The sequence below is a fragment of the Morus notabilis genome, unplaced genomic scaffold (assembly GCF_000414095.1).
Source record: "Morus notabilis unplaced genomic scaffold, ASM41409v2 Scaffold139, whole genome shotgun sequence".
In the NCBI taxonomy this organism is placed as follows: Eukaryota; Viridiplantae; Streptophyta; class Magnoliopsida; order Rosales; family Moraceae; genus Morus; species Morus notabilis.
In genome coordinates, this window is record NW_010361068.1 from 954784 (window position 1) to 971448 (window position 16665).

Sequence of the window (16665 nt, forward strand, 5' to 3'; positions counted from 1 at the left end):
TGAAAAGTGTAGATTCAACATCGTTTCAATCTCAAAATTTAACCTCAGCAACGGTCCCGAAACAGGATCCAGACGCTTAATATTTATAAAATATTTATATGTTTTATAAAGTTAAATTGCATAATACGATCTAATACACACTATCTATTGTATTAAATTTGAACTTCGTATTAAACTATACATTGTATGAAATGTTACCAAACATTGTATTATTCTTAAATAATACAATATAGAGTGCTTATACGGTATACTAAACATGTCTTCAGGAGGGCTCTTAACAAAAATTAACAAATTGGCCTCGTTCATTTCACCGATTTGAGTTTTTAATTCTAATTTTGCTACAGTTAAAAGCTCTAAAAAAAGTTACATCTCACTTTTTCTGCTACAGTTAAAAGCTCTTAGATAAAGTCACATCTCAGCTCGAATTGAAAACTTGAATCGACAAACTGAACGAGGCATGAGAATATTGGAATATGCAATTATATATATTGATATATATGTTTGTGCCAAGGGGAATGCAAGTCACCGTGATTTATATGCGCTATGTGTGGCTTGTGCTGTATAAGGATGCTATCTAGGCACTACGTTCATGTGGCCTCTTCCACCACTGTAAGATGTCCAGTTTGTCGTCATCAATTATAAAATTTGATTCAAAATATTTGACTAGTTCTGAAGACGTTCCATGTGTTGATGACGATCCCGATGCTTTCTCCTTCCTCTTCAAGAAGCTCCACGATGAACCTTTAAGCTCCGAACGGCTCCTTGACATCGCAGTTGCATGTTCTTGTTGTCCCGTTCCGTATTTTTTCATACAAAGCAAAGAAGTGTTCTAACATTTTCCTAGCATTGTCAATGGTTAGTTTCATATCAATACCTAAATTATATGTTGTCACACACATCAAAGATTCGGTCTCATCTAATCCACATCTAGGATTTAAAATTGTTGCTAATGCATATAAAATAGGACAACTGGCCCAATAACTTTTACATTTAGCTTCCATTTCATAAACTATGGGTGCAAAATGACCAATATTCCTATAATAAGCAAACGTTTTCAAAATATTAAATAAATGATGCAAAACTAGATGCGCAGTAGGATAATAAACACTAGAAAGTAATTCGGTAGCGTTGTAGAATACTTCTAAAAATTTAAAAAAGTACTCACCAATCTTCTAATCTGCATCATAAATAAAATGCTCAGCATGCTTGCTGTTCACATATGTAGTGATGATCCGTTGATATGGAATTACAGTTTTCAACATTAAGTAGGTGGAGTTCTACCTATGTCTCACATCTATTAGAAACTTTCTTAGCCGCATCTGGCTGTTCTTACAATATTGTCAAAATTCTTAGAACCGAGCTCCAAAGCTAGAAATGAAAGATAATGATTCTCTAATTTTTGTTAGATGATGTTATATAAATTCAATACCTGCTTGTACTACTAAATTTATTATATAATATGCACAACGTTGATGAAAAAATTCACCACCAAAAAGGTGGTTTCAAATTTGCTTTAAAGATGTTAATAGCAGCTGTGTTAGCTGATGTATTATCAAAAGTAATTATTAAAACTTTATCTTCGATGCCATAAAAATTAAAAATTTCCATTATAGTTGAAAAAATAGCATTTATATTATGTGGAAATAGACATAAATGAAAACTAATTATTCGCTTTTGTAAAACTCAATCCCCATCAACCTAATGTGCCGTGACAACAGCACTGCTATGTACAACAGGACTTGAAATTTTCTTTAGATGAAGGTCTCTCACTAATCATGGAGACAATATCCATCGATTCAAGATCATTTAGGAGACGTTTGGTTCATGGATTAGAATTATTTTCAATTTATGTGTATTTTTTGTGAGAAAAAATACTGTAACAAACCATGATTCAAATCATGATTTGAATCCTCCAACCAAACATCTCCTTAGCATTGGAGCCTATATTTGGCAGGCATTTTTGTGACCATTTGCAATTGTCGAGGAAAATACAATTGGACACCCAAAATTTCACTGGCCGTTTTAAATTTGTAGGAGAAACTGCTTGTGAATCTTATAGGCAATAGCACCATCAAATTATAATATATAATTTAGCCAATTAAATTAAAATGAAAAACTGCTGGTGAATTTAATAGGCAATAGTAGCACCGTCTCTCAAAATAAAATCTCCATGGTTTTTGTAGCTCGTTTGAGTCATATATGTTTGAAAGGAAAAATTTGAACATAAATTTAAATTTATGAGAGATTGAACAATAAAGATCCGTTTAGTTTTTTTATTCAAATTTTTAATTCGAATTTAAATGTGACTTTATGTGAGAATTTTTTACTGTAATAAAAAAAATGTGATTATTTTTGAAAATTTTTTATTATAACAAAATTCAAATTTTAAACTCCAATATGAGATCTAAGTTGAATTTATGAAACACAAACCGCGTGTAAATTATCCACATGTTCCTCCTCAAAAGGAACATAATAAAATTAAGATAATTTCTTTACTTTTTAAATTTAGAAAAGGAATGATTCGTATTCTGCGTCTTATATCTCTGCTGTGGAATTATTGGTACCGGCAATCGTTGTACCATCTCTTCTTCAACCCCTTATTATCTATCTCAAACATTTCGGGCCCCACCCAATCCATCTAGCTACTCATTTGACTCATTTCCTTTTTAAGTTGAGGCTACATACATTTTGTTAGCCCCATATATTCTTCTTAGACCCTGCAGTTCTCTGAACTTCTCCCTCCTGCTTTTAGGTATCATAAAAAGTTCTACGAACGTACTTTCATACATAAGAGTAGAGAGATTAATATAATGGGAGATTACTCATCAGCGGCTCCATACATACACTTTGTGAGTTGAGAAATTAAAAAAAATTGTGTAAATTTCATTGGATTTCATGAATTATATAACGGGCGTTTTAAAAGCGCTACGCATACCCTTTTTCTCGGAATTTATGATTATTTACATTAGTAGTTTTTCTTCCTTAAGATGCATAATGGTTGATGTTCTATATAACAATTAGTGAATATTGTCATATATAAGCACATTTGTTAATTGTGTGTTTTTATAGGTGCATTACCTGATAGAGAAGTGCCTGATCATGCGGCTGAGTAAAGAGGAGTCCATGGAAGCCCTTTCAAAACATGCAAACATAAGTCCTATTATCACCTGTACTGGTTAGCGATTCGTCTAATTATTGATTAATTTTTCAAGATCACTTCCACAATTCTGAATTTTCTGCTGGCTCATATATATACATATATATATATATGTATATATGTATGTATGTATGTACATACATAGGTGAGATCTAACCTAATAATTGAGATGTTCGAGTGATCATTTTGATGTTAGTCGCCCTCTCACAATAAAAAAAAAAAAGCAATTGGACATATGAATTGTCTGTGCTTTGTTTTATTTAACACAATACACTTCAAAAATAATCAACATGCATGTGCATACACATAATATAGATACATGTATATGTACGCACGTACGCAGGCACGAATATGTTTGAGACTTTGTATAGTTTGCTAAGGTAGAAACTATATATATATACATACATGCATATATATATATATATTATATAACACTGCAGATCATATATAATTACTATTTGATCTTCATAACATGTACATGCAGTGTGGAATGAACTTCAGAAAGAAAACAAGGAATTCTTCGAGGCGTATAACTCTCACTTTCAAAGCAGAGAAAGAGAAATATTGCCTGAGAAAGAGACGAACCAAATACTCCGAAAGCTGATTTCAGATTCCCCTGGTAACTCTGACCACGACACATGAATGCATGATTATATATATATATATATTGCGCGGTGTAAAATAATGCTCGATTAGTTGCATGCTCAATTCTACTTATTATAAGGCGGGATGTAAGCCTAATTAATTTACCACTAATATATCTTCAGCAAAATCCCTACTATACTACTCCATCTACTGTAGTAGATGTTTTGTTGTCTCATTATACGTGCTAATTATTCTCTGTCTGTAATATCTGGTGATATCTCCTTTGAGTTAATTAGTATTAAATCTATATACATATTTATGCAAATCTCTGAACTACATTATATTTATATCATTGTAACATGCACTATGCTCCAAGACCTACCAATGTAAAATTATCCTGTTGATGTAGTTATAGTCAGTACCAACAAAACATGAATCTTATGTCAAACTGGACGACCCTTTTCGTTTTATTGATGGGTCTCGGAATGAACGATGGGAATAGACCATGATCTTTTTTAGATCCACAAAAAAAAAAAAAAAAAAAAAAAAAAAAAAAAAAAAAATTATACTCCACCATCCAACCATAATAAATGGTTGAAAATGATTGGACTCCTTGTAGTTTAGCTCGCACAAAATCAGCACCAATATTGGAGGTGGGTCATAGTACGTGCTATAGCTATTGGGCACACATCAGCTATCTTGACTTAAGTGTACCACATTATTAGCCCGCATATATTCTGTCGTATGGAGAACCAAATACACGTGGCAATTTGAGCAATCGTCGCTGTCGACATTACTTTCCTTTTTTTTTTTTTTTTGTCACTGCGATTTCCGGTTTGTATGAGAGCCAGGCTTGGACAAAAGAATGGGTCCGGAAAAAAGTAAAACACAAGTCGTATTCTGCTTTTGCTAAGGCTGCATTTTGTCTTTGGATTGTTTGTTTCTAAATAAATCAGGAAATGATGTAAGGTATTTGATGGGTTTTGAATGAGGTCGATCACCAACCCACTAACGTTGTTGTTCCTTAGCCCACAAATTAAGGTGTGGCTTAAAGCAGCACAAATTGCTACCTCCATAGGCACAAATAACTCGGCATGTGTGGGAATGCAGATGATGATAAATGGTCTTTTCTGAATTAAAAATATTGGTTTTTCACCACCAGTGGCACCAGATAATAAATAAGTGTACAGAGATAAGATCACGAGGTGATGTAAGATTACCTTGGTACGCAGGAGGAAATGAAAAAGGTAGCACAAGATTTAAAAAAAAAAAAAAACAGTTATGGTGTCCAACATCTTGGGTACTCTATGCCGCCTCATGACACTAATGTACTGTGGTGGTGCAACCTCATTGGCAAATCTCGTTATAAAAGAGCTTTCCATATATTAGTTTCTTAATTAATAATGGGATGATTAGTTTATGGTGAAGTAAAAAAAAAAAGAGAGAGAGAGAGCAAGAGAAACAAAGGAGAGAGAGAGAGAGAGAGAGAGAGAGAGAGAGAGAGAGAGAAGAGAATGAAAGACAATAAAATGGAATTTTGCAATACTAAGTCAAATGTGAAGTGCATCTTAATTTTCATAATTTTAGTTGTTGTGCTTGACCAAAGCTCAAACGGACAAACAACTAACAAGTAATTACTTGTCAAACATAATTAGAACAATGTTGCGTTCTAATGTATTTAGAGAGAATTTGTCACAATGAGGCCAGCGGACACTCAAATTTGAGTCAGATGTGTTATCTCGAATTTTCTTCGAGGGACAGCAAATGGAACAAAAAAATAGGATATCAAATATGAACTTTTTCAAATCGTTGTTCAACTTTGGTGTCCTGAATGGTATATAAGTTATAACTAACCATATCAAGCCTCATGCCACACTGACCACCGAGGATCGTGGTGTAGTGGTAAGGACGCTTTTGTTAGGTCTTCTCTCTTCATTCTTTCAGGGTTCGATACTCACATCTATGTGTTGCTGCTATGCCCTTTGTGAGAGATTAAGTAGGCTTCCACTGGCCTCACAAAATGGAGGGTAGTGAAAATTAGTTGGATGGGAGAGACTAGTTCAGACCCTTTTCACATACTAGGTGATCCATGAGATTGCTGTTATAGCCGAAAGGCCTAGAAGACATGAACTGGCCTCACAGAATGGAGGGGAGTGAAAATTGGTTGGATAGTCAGTGGGAGACTAGTTTAGACACTTTTCATATACTCGGTGGTCCTTGAGATTGCTGATAGTCAAAAGACTTAAAAGACATGAAGTGCACCACCAAATCTCCTTTTTTGAGCGACACTAATCTAAATAATATATATATATATAACCAACCATATCATAAATGTTTTTAAACTAAAGTTTTCATGCTTTACTATTTGAATCTATTATTTAATACGGCTTAATATGATGTGATCTGAATCCTATTATATTTGTATTGATATTATAGTAACAACATCGTTTGCTGGAGGACAGTAGCGAGCGACTCATATCATTTTGGATGCAAATATATATATATATATATATATATATATATATGTACAACATTGCATGTTAGCTCTTCTAAAGTTTATGCAAAATATTGAATACTAGCTCTTCTAAATTTTGTACACTAAAAGTTATTTGTTCTGTACAAGGATGATAAATAATTAATGGGAAAGGTAAAGAGAGAAAAACTTATATATCTCCATACTAGTTTACAACTGATGATTAGTAATCTCCACACTAATCGACTCCTTCTAAGTTCTATTCCGAGTTGTCGTACATCTAAAGAAATCATTCACTAATCCTAATAGGGATGCTCAAACCAAGCAATTAGTCGTTTTTACTTTAACTGATTTGGTTAGGTCGATTAGAAAGTCGACTTTTTTTATTATTTAATTAGTAGATTTCTTTCCTTCCTTGCTTGAAAGAATTTTAATCGATTAAATAAAAAATATTTATATTCAGCTTGAATATATATACATACATTTTTATAAAAAAGAGTAGTATATTTTAAAAGTGCGTGAATCTAAATATTACTTTTTATTTTAAATTAATATTATTTTTAATTAAATAATCATATTAATAAAAAAGTATTAATTAAAAGTGCAAAGTTCAACCTTTTTTTTTTTGCCATCAATTTCAGCATTAAAAACCAGCACCGTACCTGGTAGGCCAGATTTGATAAACAACTTTTAGGCTTGTTTGGTAAAAGGGGAAAAAATAACAAAGAAAAGATATATAATTTAGATGAAGAAAATAGAGACAAATGGGAGGACCATTCTCATATTGGCACGAGTTTCCTTCTTTAATACCTTACTATTGAGAAGTTAAATTTGAAGTCTTGTACAACATTGCATGTTAGCTCTTCTAAAGTTTATGCAAAATATTGAATACTAGCTCTTCTAAATTTTGTACACTAAAAGTTATTTGTTCTGTACAAGGATGATAAATAATTAATGGGAAAGGTAAAGAGAGAAAAACTTATATATCTCCATACTAGTTTACAACTGATGATTAGTAATCTCCACACTAATCGACTCCTTCTAAGTTCTATTCCGAGTTGTCGTACATCTAAAGAAATCATTCACTAATCCTAATAGGGATGCTCAAACCAAGCAATTAGTCGTTTTTACTTTAACTGATTTGGTTAGGTCGATTAGAAAGTCGACTTTTTTTATTATTTAATTAGTAGATTTCTTTCCTTCCTTGCTTGAAAGAATTTTAATCGATTAAATAAAAAATATTTATATTCAGCTTGAATATATATACATACATTTTTATAAAAAAGAGTAGTATATTTTAAAAGTGCGTGAATCTAAATATTACTTTTTATTTTAAATTAATATTATTTTTAATTAAATAATCATATTAATAAAAAAGTATTAATTAAAAGTGCAAAGTTCAACCTTTTTTTTTTTGCCATCAATTTCAGCATTAAAAACCAGCACCGTACCTGGTAGGCCAGATTTGATAAACAACTTTTAGGCTTGTTTGGTAAAAGGGGAAAAAATAACAAAGAAAAGATATATAATTTAGATGAAGAAAATAGAGACAAATGGGAGGACCATTCTCATATTGGCACGAGTTTCCTTCTTTAATACCTTACTATTGAGAAGTTAAATTTGAAGTCTTTTTGTAGGATTTAAAATCCTCTACCCAATATCTTATCTCTCTTACTAAATAATTATAAGTCTAAAATCCTGCCACTAATTTACTTACCCTATCTCTCCTCTGATAACTCTAAAAAATTAGAGTTATCTTAGACATTTTTAAACTTAAAGTTAATCCAAAGGTAAGTTGGTCTATTTTTATGTGTTTATTTCCAACTTTTGGTTTTGTTTTGATGAACCAAGCTAAGATCAGTGTGTGTGCCATCTTTAAGGTAATTTTGAAGAGAATCGGATTAAAAAGGGTTGAGTTGTGCTCTAGGGTGTGTTGATGTGTATTGCAGGAATTTTAAAGGAAATGCTGCAACATTTTGCTGTAGCAAAATTTGACAGCAAGTAGCCTTATGAGTGGCATCAGCACGTGTTAGAGCGAAGGAAAAAGACAAAACTTCACAGGAGGATGATGTTGTGCAGAGTCATTTGGACCTAATCACTCACTAGGTGCCACCTCAGCATCCTTTGGATGCGTAATGAAGAGAACACTCATTTTTAGAGCAGGTGGCCGCAACTGGAAAGGAGGGGGAGCACTCTGACGAAGAGAACCAGGCCAAGAGAAGGAGAGAAGAAAAGAATGAGAAAAAAAAAAAAAGAGAAAAAAAAAAAGAAAAAAAAAAAAAGAGAAAAAAAAAAAGAAAAAAAAAAAAAGAGAAAAAAAAAAAGAAAAAAAAAAAAAGAGAAAAAAAAAAAGAAAAAAAAAAAAAGAGAAAAAAAAAAAGAAAAAAAAAAAAAGAGAAAAAAAAAAAGAAAAAAAAAAAAAGAGAGCAGAAAGGAAGAATAAAGAGGGCTGTACTCGGAGAGAGATTTTCTATCTTTCTCATCACGTGGAAGATTGTTTGAAGAAGGAAAGGAGGAGAACAAGGATTCAAGCTCCAATAAGCTGAATTTTCTTTTACTTTCTTCTACTCTCTGTAGTCTTTATTCTCTCTCTGGATTTGCAAATTATGTTGAACAATGAATTATACTAAGCAATTGGTTTTTGTAAATTTAACCATGAGTTAAATTGTTCTTAGCTAGGATTGTTAATGGAACTAAAGCCGTAGGAAAGATAGTTTGCTTATAGAATGTTTACTGATTTTATTCATGTTTATCCATGTGTGTTGATTGATTATTTCTATTTTTAACTGGCCATTAATTATAGGATATTAGATTAAGATTAATACTAGAAAGATTGATTTTAGTTGGATCTAATATAGATGATACAAGTTCAATACTCTTGTTTGAGTTTATTGATTTGTAAATGGTATAAGAATTTATTGTTCATCTTGTATAACCCAGTGAAACAAGTGTTAAAAATTACATTCTGATAACTAGATTCACATAAGAATATACTGAAAATGGTTTGAAGAATTTTTAATCATAATAATTCGAAAGAATTTTATGCAGCAAACTAAGTTTCAGTTAATAGGGGTAATTTTTACTATAACATTCCTGTAGCAATTACTGTCAGACTTACAATTGAGGGGAAATTAATAATCCTGACTTATTTAAATCACTAGTTATACTCAATAGCTGAACTCAAGTGCTCTTGCCACCTTTTTGCTTGCATTTAAAACTGTTTTTCTTCATTTTATATTGCTGTAGTGAGTTTTAGTAAATTAACTTTCTCTACTTAATTTGGTGTTTGGCATGATTTCTGCATTATACAATTGGTAAATCAATTTTCGTGGGGACGATATCTGTATTCAGTACACTTTATTATTTATTTGCGACACGTATTCTTGCGTAGCATTGTAGGCAACAAGCCACTTTTTCCTCTTACCAAACAAGCTCTCAGTATTGTTGAACTCGTCTGTGCTAATACATGGTTCTAAGTAAGCATCTAATCCTCAACTTCATTACACTAACGAAAATCCTTCTACAAGAGTTAAAAGGTCACTTATTCCACTCTACACCCAAAGAAAAAAAAAACGGAAAATTACAGAAACACTAACCCTTTAAAATGCCTGCCACAATAGTCATAGCAAAGTGCAAAGCAGCATTGTAACAGATTTACATTTATTAGAGGCGGGCATAAACCAGGACCGCTTACTTTCAGGCACTAAAAAGAGTTTTCAACCAGATCATAACTAATAAGCTTCAACATCGTATATTCTAGAACCATTTCATGCGTTGACCTTGGGAGCCCATCCTGCAATCACATACTCCACACCAGCAGGCTTGGTTTTCTCGAACGACTCCCTCGAGAATAGCAGCTGCAAAACAATATCGAATCGCCAAAACGAAACTTTCTTGAATTTAAGGAATTCGTTTTCATCAAAAGTAGCACACAAACATAAGCACATGAGAGAGAGCTGTCTAACAATAACGACTGCGAATATAAATCAACAAAGTACGATTTGATTTAGAACAGTTCTATCTCAGCCGAATGAGTATTAAGTTTTAATCTCCTGCAGATGTATCAAAATACTTTAGACTAAAACACTTCTTTTCAACTGTTTTTAGAAAATCGGGGCACATTGACAAATATCAACTTCTGAGAAGTAAGTTTTGTAATAGGAATGGCGCAGCAAATAAATATTTAACATTTGAAGATTGCACTTAATATGAAACTTGAGTAAATCGATGATCATAAATATCAACAACATTAGGTCTTGCAACTCTTACTTTTTCTACCCTTTTTTTTTTCCTATGAGATGCCTCTTGTAAACTTTAGCATACGTACAAAAATAGAAACATTGACTTAAAAATTTTGGTCACGCCATTCTATATTTGTACCAGGATACTCAAGATCTAAACATGGTCCCCGAGGCTATTGATTACAGCACTCCATTGTGACTCTGTATGGTCGAAAAATTTAACCGAACATGTCGAGAGCACATAGCCAACATATAGAGCATAAACTAGAATATATCATGAACTTTCCTTAAACGCTTCATTTGATGAGGCACAAGACTTAATTAATACTCAGAAAAGTATACTTACATGAGAAAATGTCAAAGATATAGAAAAGCAGGTCAAGGAGGAAAAGATTATAAAGGTGTATCTAATACTACAATGACTACTGCCATGGTGCCACATCCACTAGTCAAAATTGTCCAGCTAAACTAATTTCAGAAATAAGAAACCCCATTCTACTCTAATAAAGCCACGAATCAAGATAAAGTAGAGTTCAACATAGAACCATAATGTCAAACTAACAAGTTGACGTCAAAGTGTAAGTAGATAATGGGCAACAACAAGGTTAATTCGGTAGGGTATGAAAAAAAAATGAAAAAAAAAAAAACAACTCTACCGTAAGATATTCATCAGGTTCGGTTAAATTGTTACATATTTTATTTAATCTGAAACAATTCTGATTTTATCTTTAACAGTATCTGAATTTTTCCCGAAGGTTTAAAACTGTAGGACAACCAAACAAAACTGGTCCAGAGAATTATCTCAATAACAAATTACAAACATAAAGCTGACAATCAGTTGCAGAATCATCTCTTAATCCTTGATACACATAAAACTTAAATTAAACAAAAGTTATGCCATGTTATTGAAGCACATAAAGTAACAGAAAGGGCAAAATAAAATTAACAAAACAAAAAAAAGAACGAAAGAACAAAACAAAGTGAAGCGTGCATACAGTGCAATGCAGAAGAAGCACGTACCTTCTTGTAGTTGTGGAGATGAGTCAAGTCTTCGGGGACAGTCCACTTCTTGAAATGTCCAAGAACCGCATCGAGATGGTAGAGTTTTGGTGCCAAACTTAGATCTGCAGCAGTGACCTTTTCCCCAGCAATATATGGACCCTGATTCGATCCCAAAACATTATCAGCACTTACTTTTTTTTAGAGAAAAGAAAAGATATCAAATACCGATTTTCTAGAAATCACAGCAGTTTCTGATACTAAATGAACATACATGTGCCTTAAGATGCTCATCGAGTGCCTTCAACTCATTGAGCAGAGCCTGCTCTGACCCATCATTTGGATCCTTGCTCTTCAAGAATGTCACAAAGGGCCCAAAGAGCTTTGATCCCCTACACACAGAGAAAGTTTAATAACCCATTTGGTTCAAAGGTTTGAACAGAAAAGTTTGCACAGAAATTTAATTGTGGAAGAAAACACTGTAGAAAAATAATTTGAACAGTTACAAACGCATGGTAATATAGCTCACCCAGATTACAATTTCAATCATTACTGTTCCTAGTCCCCATTTTAGAGCTAACCCCAACAATCTATTTTAAGCTGACCTTATTCAAAGTCGTCAGATTGATAGGATTTGAAAAAGTACCTTACTAGTATCAATGAGTTTTACATACTTTTTTTTCTTTTCTAAAGTGATTTTGACCGGATTTAAGATTCAGAAGAATCAAGCACTGTCAGCCAGGATAAAGCACAGTTCTGAATCAATATTTCATCAGATTCTATTAAATTGTTATCCGATTGGATTCTCTTTTTAATTGATATGATGGTATGACAGTGAATAAGACTGTGTTCAAACTTCAGATCATACCATGTTGAATAATTCTCAAAAACATTTTTACACAACCATATGAAATTTCTGAAAAGACCCCAAAGTCACAGCAGAGAGAAAAAGAACAAGAAACATACACATTGGCGAATTCGGGAGGAGTAACAAGAGAGGGCTCAGGGTACTTTTCCTCGAGAATCCCAACAATAACATCAGAATCAAGAACCCATTTGTCATCAAACTTCACCGCAGGCACTTTCCCCTCGGGATTCACAGCCAAGTACCTACAAAAGCCATCAACAACAAAATCACAAAAACAGAACCTCCAAACGACATACTGTTTAGAACTCAGGAAAATTCAAATACCATTCTGGTTTGTCACTGAGGTTGATGAGGTGCGTCTTGTAGGGTACTTTCTTCTCCTCCAAAGTCAGCAGAACCCTCTGGCAAAATGGACCTGAGAAAAATAAATGAAAAAAAATAAATCAGAAAAAATTTCGATCAAAACCAGAAAAGATTTGGTGTGAGAAAGATGAGGAGAGATTGGAACATACAGTCTCCGAGAAGATTGGGAGCGCCAGCGGCAGACTTGACGGCAACTTCCAGAACCATTTTTCGTTGATAGAGAAAGCAAAAAAGGCAAATGAGATTCAGAGATGATGAAGAAACGGAAACCCAGATGGAAATGGGGATTATTTATCGGACTTTGGAGCGATCACGAGTTGGTGACTGGTGAGGCAGAGTCCGTGCCAATGGCCCAGTGATGATTTAATATTTATTCTTACCTTTCGGTTACTTGAAAGTTCGAACCCGGAAAAATGCGTCACTTATTTGTAGAAAAAATACTGTAAAATTTTAAATTGTGATTTGAGTTATTTATGTAGAATAAGATATTTTTTTTTATTTTTGATTTAAATAAGAGATATTTATATTTGTATACTTTATATTTTATATTTATTTAAAATTTAAAAATTTTAGTTTTTGATTTAGTGTATATCTCTAAATTTAATTTAATATATATATTTATCTTTTATCTCAGTTAATATTAATTTTAATCTTTAAAATGATTAAATTATCTTTAAAAAAAGAGAAAAATTAAAATTAAAATTTTTCAACACTACAAAAAATAAAAAATAAAAATACAAAAAACCTCATTTCAATGATATTTTAGATATTTTAAAGTTAAAACAGTAAGTTTAAAGTTTTTTTGGTTTTCTTTTTCTTTATTTATTTTTATTTAAGGGTACTTTAAGTATTTTATGTTTAAAATTGAGAGTTGATTGTGAAAAAATATAAATTTAAGTATTATGAAATTAAAAACCGAATGTATCATTTTTTAATAAACCCAAAACACATAATATAAAAATGTTAATATCCTTTTAAATAATAACATATTATGTTAGTGAGTCCACGTGTCAAACACTTAATAGAGAAAATGTTTAAAAAAATAACATAAAGAGTAATGCAAATATTTTTCTTAATCAAACATGCATTTTGTTCCGCCAATAAAAATTGTTGTTACAACATGTGACACATAACTGTTCCTATTTCAAACCAGACAATTAAAAAATTATTTACTAGCTAATGATGGAGTACATTAGTATTCTCCATCATAAATACATCATTTTCAAGATACCACCTCTTTCAGTAAAAAAAAAAAAAAAAAAAAAAAAGATACCACATGATTTTTTATGCGTGTTTGGAACTGTTTCTTAAAACAGTTTTCTCATATTTTGAGAAGCAAAAAATGAAAATGAAAATGAAATAACGTTTTTTTGGTAAATATTTTGAAAACGAAAACAGTGAGAATGATTTTTGTGAAGGAATTAAAAAAACAGTTGAAAGATGTTTGTACTTTTTTATTTTCATTTTTTAGTACTTATCAATAATATTATAATATATTAATTAATAATTATAACCAAATATGATTTCACTTTTTTATTATACTCAAAACAATCTCTTAAAAAACTAACCAAACGCAATTTCAGAATCAGTCCCAGAATAATTCTCAAAACAATCTCATTTTTAATTTTTATTGAAAATAAAATCATTTTAAAACTAATTTCAAATGCACCCTTTAAACTTGTTTAAAACATTCTTGATTTCTAGAAGAAAAATGCTTGATAACAAAAGATGAGCTTCATATAAACCCTATATTGAGAATCCTTTTCTTTTTATTAATGAATAGTACTAAACACCTCCAGTACTCTATTAAGGCTTAAAAAAGAGTCTACATGCACTTAAAGAAGAGTCTACATGACATGTCATCCAAGATTTATAAAAATGTTTAAAATGACCTCTATTATTAAAAAAAATAAGAAAAATTAATTAAACTATGAAATAAAAAAAAATCTAACTAAAAAACTTCAGGTAAAGATTTTTTTAAGGGAAAAAAAACTTTAATCGTGTATCTTCCACGTAACAAATTTATATTAAAATTTTAAATGAGGATATAAGCCGGCAAAATTCCGATAATTATTTATCGGCTAACCACAACACTTAATGATAGAGTAAGGACCCGTTCATTTCGTTGATTCAAGTTTAGAATTCGAGTTTTGCTACAGTAAAAAGCCCTCACAAACAATCACATCTAATTTTTTTGCTACAGTAAAAAGCTCTCACATAAAATCACATCTCAACTCGAATTAAAAACTCGAATCAGCGAACTAAACGGGCCCTAAATTAGTATTCTTCATCATAAATACACCATTTTCAAGATACCACCTATTTCAGCAAAAAAAAAAAAAAAAAGGATACCACCTGATTTTTTAAAACCGTTTAAAACATTCTTGATTTCTAGAAGAAAAATGCTTGATAATAAAAGATGAGCTTCATATAAATCTTATATTGAAAACCTTTTTTTTCTTTCAGTACTCTATAGCATTGACGCTTAAAGAAAAATCTACATACGCTCAAAGAAGAGTCTACATGACGTCACAGAAGATTTATAAAAATATTTTAAAATGACATCTATTATTAAAAAAAGAAAAACTAATTATCCGAACTATGAAATAAATAAAAAAATCTAAGTAAAAAACTTTAGGTAAAAAATTTTTTAAGGAAAAAAAAAAAACTTTAATCGTGTATCTTCCACGTAACAATTTACTTAAAATTTTAAAAGAGGATGTAAGCCTCAAAATTCTGATAATCATCTTGAACTCTTAAAAACATTTTGCACCTCATGCCTTTGTTTTATAACATTTAAAGTTATATGTAGTTGATAATTTGATATAAGACTAAAGACACCTTCTATTAAATTTCAACTATTTATGGTCACTTTTTTTTGATGGATTTATAGTCCATTTTTTAGGTCTATTAACAAAATAAACTCAAGAACTTATCATTAAAATAAATATAAGTTTAAAATTGTTATTTCTTGAACAATCTAAAAATAACAATGGTGACAAAAATTCTTTTAACAAAGGTGGATTATATACAATGGAAGTAATTCATGACCCGGATTTAGTGGAATGCTATTCCTGTCGATTGTCGTTGATTACGCACATAGCCTTAAATCACTAACTTTTTACTTTTTTACTCTAATAAAATTTAAATTTTAAACTTGAATTAGTAAAATGAATGAGACCTATGTATCTCAAATGCCTACTTGTTTTCCAAAAAAAAAAAAAGTATAATTAACCCAATCGGTCCTTGAAGTATGTGCATTCTGTCACTATGCCCCCCACGTGCCTTGTCACACCCCCCAAACGGGGTGGGTGACGTAGAGCTCGATTAGGGGTTAATAAAGTAGATTCTCAAACGAGCCCCGCTCAACTGCATTTAAAATATAATATAAATTTTTAAATCCTGAACCTCTGACAACACACAAGGCTCCACCCACAGGACATACAGTATCGTACATACATGAACATGTAAATAACAAATTACAACAGACATCAACCACAGTCTAGTTAATCTAAATATTTCTAGAGTTTACAGAATTCTCAATTCCTTACATTTTATTCCAGAGGATGAACACAATCCTCACTTGATTCCAACAGCAGCACAACTCAACTGCTTCGTAGCAAATATCCAGCTACTGTGCACCGCTCCTAGAATCTCCTGGGAGGGGTTTAACACATTTAAAACTTAAAACGTGAGCGAAAGGCCCAGTAGGATGTAATTTGAAATGACTGTATAATTAGATGGATAATTAAATGAGCCACGAATAAATGAATGAATAAGTAAATAAAATAAATAGACATTCAGTTCCAACAGACAGCCGGAACCTCACATTCTTTTTCTCAAAGGAAATATAACTGAAAATAACCATATTACAGGCTTTAGCAAGTAATTAGTACAAATTACTTACCTAACCAAGTGTCTCGCCTACCCGGACCGAGTTTCGGGTTCTGCCCCCGAGGATGCACTATCCGCATCCTAT

General features: G+C 31.7%; 2 protein-coding genes across 2 annotated transcripts; one reads left to right on the forward strand and one right to left on the reverse strand.

Moving 5' to 3' along the window:
* Window positions 1-2715: 2715 nt before the first annotated feature.
* LOC21408126 lies at window positions 2716-3799 on the forward strand. Its single transcript, XM_024165768.1, has 3 exons — window positions 2716-2849; window positions 3070-3175; window positions 3642-3799. Exons 1-3 carry the CDS (start codon window positions 2811-2813, stop codon window positions 3797-3799), a joined length of 303 nt encoding a protein of 100 aa, XP_024021536.1. The 5' UTR covers window positions 2716-2810.
* A 5889-nt stretch (window positions 3800-9688) lies between these two features.
* On the reverse strand, window positions 9689-13053 carry LOC21408127 (glutathione S-transferase DHAR2). The gene is made up of 6 exons (XM_024165783.1): window positions 12836-13053; window positions 12648-12738; window positions 12422-12565; window positions 11730-11847; window positions 11477-11617; window positions 9689-10072 (listed from the first exon to the last, which is right to left on the reverse strand). The coding sequence occupies exons 1-6, from the start codon at window positions 12891-12893 to the stop codon at window positions 9983-9985; spliced, it is 642 nt and encodes a 213-aa protein (XP_024021551.1). The 5' UTR covers window positions 12894-13053; the 3' UTR covers window positions 9689-9982.
* Window positions 13054-16665: the final 3612 nt, after the last annotated feature.